Genomic DNA, 10,092 nt, shown 5'->3' with positions numbered 1-10,092 from the left:
CAGTATGTTGTTATCGGTATCTGGTATATTTTATGTAGATCTATCGTTTATTGCGACTAATGCATTGTCAATGCGAGTACAGTAAAAATATATCGTGTATCGATAACATGTAGATCGAGTTGTCGATTTCTTTCCAGCTCTAGCGTCACTTTTGAAAATATAAATAATAAACAATTTGTAGCGAGACAATTCTACGTTTTTGGGCTAAACCCACACGCGTGCAATATGTACAACAACCTGGACCTGAACGCCCTCACTGTGGACGATATTGTGGAAGAATACAAGCTGCTCCACCACCGCCATCAGCAGCTGAAGTCGCAAAGCGACCAGGATGCCCAAAGGATCTATGAGCTCAAGCGCAATCTGGACACAGCTCTGGCTGCGGAAGCTTATCTGACACAGGAATTGGAACAACTTAGCTCTCAGCCGCAGCAGTCCAACTCTAGCGGAGATTCGCTGGAGCTTGAGGATTTGCGGCGCAAGTATCGTAATCTCCAAGAAGAGCAGGAGTCTCTGCAGCAGGACTACGACCAGAAGGCGGAGGAGGCAAAGGATTTGAAAAAGCAACTGGAGGCTAAGGAAAGGGAGCTGTCGGAGCGAGCCAGCTTGGGTTCCCGGGATCTTCATGAGGAGTGTGCGGCGCGTCTGAATGCCTTGGAGCTGGAGAACTGCGATCTGATGCAGAAATTGGCGGATTACGAGGAGAACAGTGTAAAAATAACGCTTTCGGTGGCCGAAAAGGATGTAATTATGGTTTTTCCTTTACTTATATATTAAAATTGATTAATATTGTTTAAATTTCCCATCAGAAAACTCTTGAATGCCTGGCAGATCGCGTGAGTTGCCTGGAACAGAATCTCACCTGCAAGCGCGATGAGTTGGAGGAGAAGCTCCAGCTGCTAGAAAGCTGTCAGGAGCAGCTGGTGGATGCCAATGCCAAGATAGCCTTGCTTACCACGGCTCCTGAGAATAATGGTATGTACAGGAAGCTTATACATTTGAAAACGTTTATTTAACTCTCATATTTCTAGATCGCAAGGGCAATTCTCTGTTCGCCGAGGTGGATGACCAAAGACAGGCCATGAAGCAGCTGCTGGCTGCCCAGAAAAAGAGCTATTTGGACATGAAGAAGACCTACGCGGATAGCCAGTTTGAGATAAGACGCTTGAAGCGAGAGAATGTGGCCATGCATACAGAGCTCCAGGCATGCAGCACGATTTTTTGCAGTGCAGACAAGACATATAGAAGTAATTAGGATTACTTATTTCCTACTATATGATTTTAACGCTTCTTACCTTATCAGGCAAGTTGAACGAACGCATTCGTTATTTAATGGCCGCCAACGATAGTCTGGAAAAGCAGCTAAATCTCTCTCAGGAGCGTCTGCGTGATATGGCCAAAGAAAAGGCGGTCAACTGGCTGGATTCGATGTTGGATTTCTGCAAGTATGAGTTGCCAAAATGCATCGACAGCGCCCTGGCCCGGCTCGCCAGCTATGGCCTGTTGTTGCTGACCAGTTAAAAGGTAACTCCTCCCTCATCCTCCTCATCCATCTCCTTCCAAAAAATTTAGACGCGAAACACATGAGCTGAAGACGCAGGTTCACAGTTTGCGTATCCAAAAGGCCGGACTGGAAGATCAGATGCGGTCAGTGCAGCAGGAAATGGCACGGTAATAGGAATCTTTATGATAATTGTTTAAGATCTTTTAATATTCTTTTGTATAATACTTATATCTTGCACTCCTCCTTAACAGTTGGCGCTTTGAGTCCCTGAAATCCCGCTGCGTGCTCATAGATCGCGAGAATTTGCTGACGGAGCACAAGATTGGCTTTAAGCCCATGCAGGCCATGGAGTTTAATATACAGGAGGAGGAACTTAAGGCTGCGCTGCCTCGAATTGCAACTCCCTTGGCTCCTGCTACTCCCCTTGAAATGCCTGCACAAAACGAAATAATAATACTCGATACACCAATGAAAATGGGTCCAGAAGAGGAGCCATTTTTGGTTAAAGGAAGCCCTAAGGAAATTAAAATGGAGCCAGGCTTCAATCCCTTGGAAAAACTTAATGCTGTTAAGACCAAAATGGGTTTCAAAATTAAAAGGGAAGAAGTTTCAGCAATGGAAGAAAAAGAACAGGAAAATATACCAAAAGAAGAAACCCTAACAATTAAACAAGAGGCACACCAGGATAATACCAACAACGAAGCACTATTGGTTAAGGAAGAGATAACTCAGGTACCAATACCCAAACCGCAAATGAAAGGCACACCTGTCAGGGGTCTTCTAAACTCTTTAAAAATCAAAGAGGAAGAGGAATCACCTCAGCCTCTAAAAGATCTAAACCAGAATGAGTTAGAAATGGAAATGGCTACGGAAACCCTTCCCAAACCCTTAAAGAAAGGCACACCAGTTAAAAACTGCTTGGGCGCCCTGAAAGTCAAGTCTAACAATGAATTGCTCGGCCAAATAGAACAGCCTGCTAAGCCTCAACGCAAGGGAACTCCTGTAAAAAAATTACATTTTGCAAATAGTAATACGGAAAGCGATGATGAAGAGGAACCATCAAGTGCCGGCACACCCTCAAAGACAGACATAGGGTGCATAGAAATCATTGATAGCTCCGCGCCTCATAAACCTCAGCGTAAGGGTACACCAGTACGAATTCCTGTTATCAAAGATTCCACAAATGATAATGTACGCTCCATTTTGGCCAAGAAAAGGGATATTTTTGCTGAGGACTCCCACAAGGTGGTCAAATTCAGCGAGAATGATCCCACCATTCACAATTTGAGTCCAGTTGAGCATGCTGCCAAGGAGAATGAGAAGCCTTCGGAATCGGAGGATGTCAAGGATATTAAGCCCACAATTCGAAGACCAGTCGTACGTCGCATTGTTGTGTCCTCGCGGAAACCAACAATGAAATGATCACGAGAACTTCTGAAATTTTGGACCACTAATCAATTAATTTTAGACTACTAAATGTGAGTGTAAAAGGATTCAAATATAGATAATATAATATCAATAATTTGATTTTCGATTTGTTTTATTTTTTAAAGGGTTGTCGGTTGTTGATTAAGACACTACAAGGTTTTTCCACTACCTTTTCTATATCTTTGTGGCTTTGGCATTTGTCTTAATCTCGCGTTTCTTCGATCTTAGGCTTTTCTTTTCCACTTTGAACTTTTTTTAAAAGAGTTTTTTCCGATAACAAATATTTCTCGTTCAAAATACTACGATTTGCAACTTTCTATAACATAACTTTAATTTCTAACTTCACAGTTTATTTTAAGAGTGTTAAATATGGCACAGTGTATATTTTATAACAAAGACCTAAGAAATCTCCCTTGTCTCCTGCTCTTGCTTCGGCAGCACTTCCTCGACAAAGGACAAATGATCGTATATGGGAGCTGTTGGCCTGGCTGCCAGCATCTCGTCGGTTTCCTCCTCCGCTTGATCCTCCTTGATCTCCGCATAGAGTTGATAAGGCAGCTCTGCTGGCAGGGATTCGTAGGTGACATGGTGGGTCCTGGAACAGGCGGACTCCCTATGATTACCCGCGCAATTGCAGATGGAGGCAGCCCCGCTCACAGGCGTCTCATAGCCATCGGGCAGAGGATCCGCTTCGAGGTCCACTGGAGAGGAGCCATTGCCTATGGGATACCTAACAATATCTACATGGTCCACAAACCGGGAGGTGGTCTTTTCCCCACCAGCGAAGCAGGGCAAGCCCGAGGCATAGTAGGAAAGGTGGAAAAGCCGCTCGCAGTGGAGGTACAGGTACAGGAGAAGGAAGAGCAAGGCTATGCCCAATGGCAGCATGAAGACGATTATCAAGGCTCCCTGTCGCTGGCTTCGATGCAGTTCCACGGGATTGCCATACAGCACCGTAAAGCTTGACACATTCCCGGGCGGATGTATCACAGGAACTGGAGCTCCGGACGCCTCCGATCCATTGATCCTCACCTGCATGATCCTCTGCAGCTTGGCAGGCTGCTGCGTGGGCGCTTCCTGTGGCCGGCAACTCAGGCCATTCACATTGATGTGGGAAATGTATTTGGAATATTGAAAAAGCCGGAAGAGCTGCGGTTGAGTGTGCGAAAAATTCAATAACCACTGACAGCTCCAAGGGTTTCCATCGATCAGAAGTCGCAGTTGTGGCTTCCAATACGCAGCAATGGTTCTCTCTCCATCCCTGAGACTCATCAGTTCGTTGGACCTTAAGTCCAGGTGGCAGAGAGTCGCAGGTGCAATCCTGGTAAGTAAGTGAAGCAGCGATAGGGACTGAAACTGATTCTCTTGCAGGAAAATCTTCTCAAGACTGGTCATCCTTGAGAACCACTCTATGTCCAGGTGCTTTAACTGATTCTTGCTCAAATCCAAACTAATCAGAGTGCTTGGGCCATTCAGATAGGTTAATCTCAAGAACCTCAAGGCATTGTTGCTCAGGTTAAGGTGAGTAATCTCTAGATTTCGTGGGGGTTCCAGGAAGAAACTCCTCAGCTGGCAGTTGGTGATGCTGACATTGATGAGGTGGGATATACCCTGGCTTAGCAGCAAGTCTCCTGGTTGGATAGGGGAGTCTTCTATTAGGAGCTCGGTTAGATTTTCGGGCAGAAAGTTAAAGAATTGATCTTCTATATTTTTCATGTTCTTTAAGTGCAATTTTTCCAACTCGGACTGCTGCCGGATGAAGTCATTATCTTTAAGCACTAAATCCCTTTCATCTTGAATGATAAGCTCCTGTAGAGCATCGCCTCCTGTCAGGATCTCCAAGTATTTCAAAGAGTTGTCCTGTAGTTCAAGTCGTTTCAGTTGAGGCAAATCCTGAAAGGTCTCAGCTCTTAACGCTCCTAATTCATTATTCTTAAAGGTAACCGCTGTGAGATTAGGCAGCTGAGCTCCCCCACAGCTTAGTTTCAGTGTTTCATCACCCACAAATCTTTGGATCTCAAGGCTCTCCAGGTCTACGCAGTTATCCAGATACTCCAGTCCATAACTGGCTATACCCAGAGGCGGTGTTTGCGATCCATCGAGGAGTACATGCCGCTTTCCTGCTACTCTCTGAGCACCCAAATCAAATGGGCTCAGCTCCTCGCTAAAGTTTCCACTGCAATCTATGTCCAGTGGAAGGCCGAAGTCCCCACTACTCCGGGAAAGAGAAGGCGAAACATAGAGCGTCGCCCGGATGACGCAAAAAGGAGTAACTAGAGCAGATGATGATGTAGTTGTCACATTGCCGGAAGACACTAAGTCATCATCGTCAGCGTCAGCCCCCAGCACGTGTGACAAAATCAGTGGCAAAACGAGAACGAGGAAGACGCACTGCGTCATCTGCGGCGAACGGGTCATTGGAGCGTGTCACCGCGAATTTCCACTAATCTATAGGAGAGCCGCTTTCATCCGCTTGCTCGCGTCGCGTGCGAAAATCAAACTGAGAGGCGACCCTCACATTGGAAAAATCTGAGCACTGAACACCGAACACCGAACGCTGAAAAGTGGAAAACCATCGGCGGAGCGCACCTTTGGCTTTCATTTCAATATGCTGCGCCCCGCTGGCTATGCCTTCGTCTCGGATAATATAGATGCCCCTTGTTCAAGATGAAGGGAAGGGTATGATGGGCTAGTAGAGGTTTGAATTTTGGAAAATTTATATGAATAGAAATAAGTTTGAATGTGAAACCGATTTTTTTTGTAAATCAAAGTTTTTTAAATATCATAACTAAGCCCAAAAAGCATTAATTGTTATTCTGAAAACGTTTTTTATTAGGCTAATAAATATGCATGCTCGGTTTAAAATGAAATAATTTTTCATTTTTTTTGTCAATTTTTAGCAATTTTAAAGATGTAACCTATTATAATATTTTCAAATTTTGAAAAAAAAAAAATTCTCGGCTTTTGATGCTGATCAAGAATATATATCATTTATGGGGTCAGAAATGATTCCTTCACTGTGTTTTAAGCTTCTGGACTCAAATAGAATTCCTTCAAATTTAAATATTTAACTAAAATTTTATACGATATTAGTTGAGAAAAGTGAATCTTAAAAATACAATAACTAAGCCAAAAATGCATTAATTTTAATTCGGAAACCATTCCTGTGCTAGTTTTTATTGGGTTAAAATTCTGCCTACTCCATTTAAATTTTAAATTTAAAAATTTTAAACCCTTATAAAATTTTCAAAATTTTGAAAAAAAAAAATTTTGCAAGGCATAGCGTAATCGATTCGGCTTTTGATGCTGATTAATAAGAATATATATGATTTATGGCGTCGGAAATGATTCCTTCACTGTGTTTTAAGCTTCTAACTGAAACTATAATACCATTCATTGATCGATATTTATCTATAAATTTATATTACAATTTGTACTAGAAATCAAAGTTTAAATAACTCATAACTAAGCCAAAACAGTATTAATTTCACTTTGGGAAGCTGTCCTGAGTTAGTTTTTATTAGATTAACAAATCTGTTTTAAGAAATCAAATTTAAGAATTTAAAGACATCAATTTTTTGGTCAATTTTTGACAATTTTAACGATATAAAATTTTTAAAATTTTGAAAAAAATAGTTTTTTGCCAGACATAGCTCAATCGATTCGGATTTTGATGCTGATCAAGAATATATATGATTTGTAGGGTCGGAAATGATTCATTCGCTCTGTTTTTAGCTTCGGGCTAAAATTATAATACTCTGCAAATGTATATTTGTTAATAGTTTATGATTAAGTTAGGCTCTTAACTTTAAGTACGAGTTTGTGGATATCCTAAATTTAAATTACTTTATTACTTTAAATTAAAATTTAGTAATGGGGTGATATAATATAATAATAATATTCAGCAAGTGGTATCTTTGTAGTCTCAAAAACTTTAAAACCTTAGCTTTTCTAGTTGTTTTTATATTAAAAATAATTTCTGAGAGAATCTTTGTTATATATTTAGACCGCCTGGCGTTCTCAGTGGTCTCTCTCACTCTTTCTCCTCCAAATAAATGCTTCCTATTTGCTTCAATTCTTTATTTCATTTTCTCAGCTGTCATCGGCCTGAGATTTCTTCCCCCCTTAACCTTCTGCTCCACAAGAACTCATTCCAATTCCAAACACTTTTCGCACAGAAAATCCATGCTCCACCAAAGTGGCTGTGGAAATTGTTTATATATTTATATATACATATGTATGTAAATGCGATCGAGGGGATATACTGCATGAATCAGCTGGCTGTAAAGATTTCTTTGGAAAACTTTGTTTACATTGCACTTTTTGGAACGCCAATTATTGGTCAGGTACTTAAGAGGCTGGGAATGAGATCATCATTGGGAGCAGGTACAATTCGACCAAAAATGAAATTAAAACATGTTAATATTTCACAGGCAATATATTGGTTATAAAATATGTTCATATATGGCAAGGTGTATGAAAACTTATGCAAAAAGGGTTTCACCAGTTAATACTGACCCTAATGGCAGACATTTAAAATTTTATTTTATTATTATTATTTTATATTTATTCACACAATAATTGAGACAATCAAGCCCTCTCCCAATGAAAAACATATTGTAAAAAATTAAAAAATATTTATAGGATCATCAGAAAGTGAAAGAATCTTTGTCTCGGTAACACCTTAGAAAAAGAGAGTCCAGGCAACCTGATGAAATGGTTCCAATGCTGACAAACCATATCATAAAGTTGTCCGGAGTCCACACTGAGGGAACTAATGCAGGCGCAAAACCTATATCTTTTCCTTCAGCATTCGAGGGTTACCGAGTCGTCCGGTCATTGTGTTACTGCATGCCTGATTTAACCGCATCAAACTAGGTCGCTGGGAGCCGTTCCCAATGCCGGCGGCACCGCTGGAATTGATGCCGACGCCACCGTTTGGATTCGTCATGGAATAAATGTGTCGTCGCAGGACCCTGATGTGCTTCTGTGACACCTCGAAGTTGTGGACCAGCGTGTGGAGTTGCGTCTGGAGCTCGGCTATCAGACTGTCCCGCTCCTGGATCAGACTCGACGTGGAGTTCTGACTTCTGCCAAGCTTCAGCTCCAGGTCGTAGATCCTCTTTTGCAGATCCCTCCGCTGCTTTTCGCTCTGCTCCCGGTGCCGGGAGAGCTGCCGCTTGCTGCTCACCTGGAGCTGCTCCAGCTGATCCTTCATGCTAGACAATTCCCGTGATAATCGAGTCTTTTCAGACTTTAAAGATGAATTGTAGTTCTTGAAGATCTTGAGATCCCTTTCGGCTGCCTTTAGCCTGTTCACGGCGGCCTGCTTGCGGCGCCCGAGCTCATCGATCTTGACCTTCAGTTGCATGGCCTCCTGTTGGAGGACATGTAGCTTATCCGCCAGTAGACAGTTCTCTCGCATTACCTTCTCGTACTTGGTGTGCTCCTCCCGCATCATCTTGGGCAAATGGGAAACGCTCTTCAGCTTGGTGTCGATCTTGCACCGGAGACTGTCGATGTCGTGGTAGATGCTTGACTCCAGCTGCTTGTTGTTCGCGTTGAGCTTGTCGATCTCGTGCTTTTGGGTGTTCATGATCTCCTGGGCCTTTACACAGCGCGTGTGGTAGTCTGCGATCCTCTCGTGCTGCTGCTGGATGAGCGAACGGAACTGCACCTGCTCGCTCTTCAGGCTTTGGATGGTGGTCAGGAGTTGGCCCAGATTGCCGGCATCTCGATCCCTTTCGTGGGTGTATTTGCGATCCTGCAGGAAGACGGAATTAACAATATTTATATATACATAAAATATTCCAAGTAAGGCCTCTTACCTGTGGCATATTGATCACATCATTGAGCACATGATACATTTCCTTGAAGCCGGAGGGCTCCATATCCTCCTTCTGCTGCTCCAGGGATCTCTTTCGCCGCTTCACCTGCCGATTGGCCAGAGTTTCCACAATCCGACTATCATAGACTTTGCTAGTCTTCGGCGCACGGCGATCCTGCTGGGACTGGGGCTGAGAGCTTCTGCTCGACGACGAGTACTTCTTTTTCCGGGCGAGTTGATCGTAGGAGCTCTGTGCCGATAGAACGGTCATAAAGCTGGTGTTGCTCTGCATCACCTCGGGACTCTTACGTCGGATTGTCATCTGAGAAGTTGCACTGCTGGCCGAGTTGTAGAAGGGATCCTCGGGATCTAATTCGCTCTCCATCTCCACCTCGGTAGTGGGATGCTTTCTCCTGCCCTCCACAAACTTATCGTGCTTCTGTTGCATCTCGTTCAGCTCGTAGTTGATCTTCATGTACTTCTCCTCCAGCTCCTTGGTGGTATCGTTGTACTCCTTGAGCTCCTGCTTGTACTTGGACAGCTCCTCTTTGAGCTTGCTGCCAATGGCTTCAGAGCTGGCCTCTTCCTGGTATGATTCTCCATCGCTCAGATCTAGATCCCGATTCCGATTCCGATCCCGATCCCGCTCCCGCTCCCGCTCCTTCTTGCCAGTCTTTGGTGGCACTTGCAGGACACTGGGTGTGCTGTGCTCCATGAAGGTCATGTCGCTGTTGGTGGGACTTATAACATCTTGGATGCTCGAGCTCCTCCGGGCGAGACTGTCATAGCTGGACTTCTGGTCAAGTTGATCCTTTTCCATGACCATTTTCGTAGGGTCTTCTTTCAAAATTGGCAAGCCCGACTCGGCTGCTTCCTCGGTCAAAACCCCAGTGTGCGTTGTCTAGTGGCTATTGGCGACCTTGGCCTATACAAAAATTTGGCTTATTGTGTTTATATATTGCACTTGGTGAATTTTTTGCGATGTTTTGTGACCAACAGAGAATTTATTTATGACGTGAACCATTTGTTAGCCAAAAAAAAGAATTAATATTTCTACGAATACGAAAATAATTAGTTTAGAATCTTGGTCTAACGCCTACTGGGAGGAAGGGCGAAACAGTGAATTAAAAATTCTAAATACGGATTGTGTGTTAAAGTCCCGATTTCTTGGGGTAAGAGTGCAACAGACCCTATAAATAATTGCCTGCTGAAGGATAATTATATTAACAAAAAGATTGCAATTAAAATTAAAAGAATTGTATTCAAATAAAGAGGCCTAAATCGAAGGGCCTGATGATGAGAATTGAAACACTATAATGTATTATTTTATTTT

The 10,092-nt window shown here is 43.1% G+C and overlaps 3 protein-coding genes across 4 annotated transcripts; 1 reads left to right on the top strand and 2 right to left on the bottom strand.

Moving 5' to 3' along the window:
* The first annotated feature begins 79 nt into the window (after positions 1-79).
* Spindly (spindle apparatus coiled-coil protein 1 spindly) lies at positions 80-3,031 on the top strand. The gene is made up of 6 exons (XM_020943550.2): positions 80-744; positions 810-975; positions 1,032-1,247; positions 1,304-1,445; positions 1,573-1,671; positions 1,756-3,031. Exons 1-6 carry the CDS (start codon positions 226-228, stop codon positions 2,924-2,926), a joined length of 2,313 nt encoding a protein of 770 aa, XP_020799209.1. The 5' UTR covers positions 80-225; the 3' UTR covers positions 2,927-3,031.
* LOC110177032 (uncharacterized) lies at positions 3,027-5,500 on the bottom strand. The gene has a single exon (XM_020943549.2). The coding sequence runs from the start codon at positions 5,348-5,350 to the stop codon at positions 3,332-3,334; it is 2,019 nt and encodes a 672-aa protein (XP_020799208.2). The 5' UTR covers positions 5,351-5,500; the 3' UTR covers positions 3,027-3,331.
* A 2,053-nt stretch (positions 5,501-7,553) lies between these two features.
* On the bottom strand, positions 7,554-9,875 carry LOC110176880 (uncharacterized). 2 transcript variants are annotated; one of them, XM_020943358.2, is made up of 3 exons: positions 8,761-9,875; positions 8,361-8,696; positions 7,554-8,309 (listed from the first exon to the last, which is right to left on the bottom strand). In XM_020943358.2, the coding sequence occupies exons 1-3, from the start codon at positions 9,583-9,585 to the stop codon at positions 7,725-7,727; spliced, it is 1,746 nt and encodes a 581-aa protein (XP_020799017.2). In that variant the 5' UTR covers positions 9,586-9,875; the 3' UTR covers positions 7,554-7,724. The 2 variants fall into 2 exon arrangements, with proteins under 2 accessions (XP_020799017.2, XP_020799015.2); XM_020943356.2 differs by having other exon boundaries at positions 7,554-8,696.
* Positions 9,876-10,092: the final 217 nt, after the last annotated feature.

Source organism: Drosophila serrata, unplaced genomic scaffold (genome assembly GCF_035046125.1).
Source record: "Drosophila serrata isolate PLE 108 unplaced genomic scaffold, ASM3504612v1 contig_240, whole genome shotgun sequence".
NCBI lineage: Eukaryota > Metazoa > Arthropoda > Insecta > Diptera > Drosophilidae > Drosophila > Drosophila serrata.
This window is presented reverse-complemented; position numbering and strand designations above follow the sequence as displayed.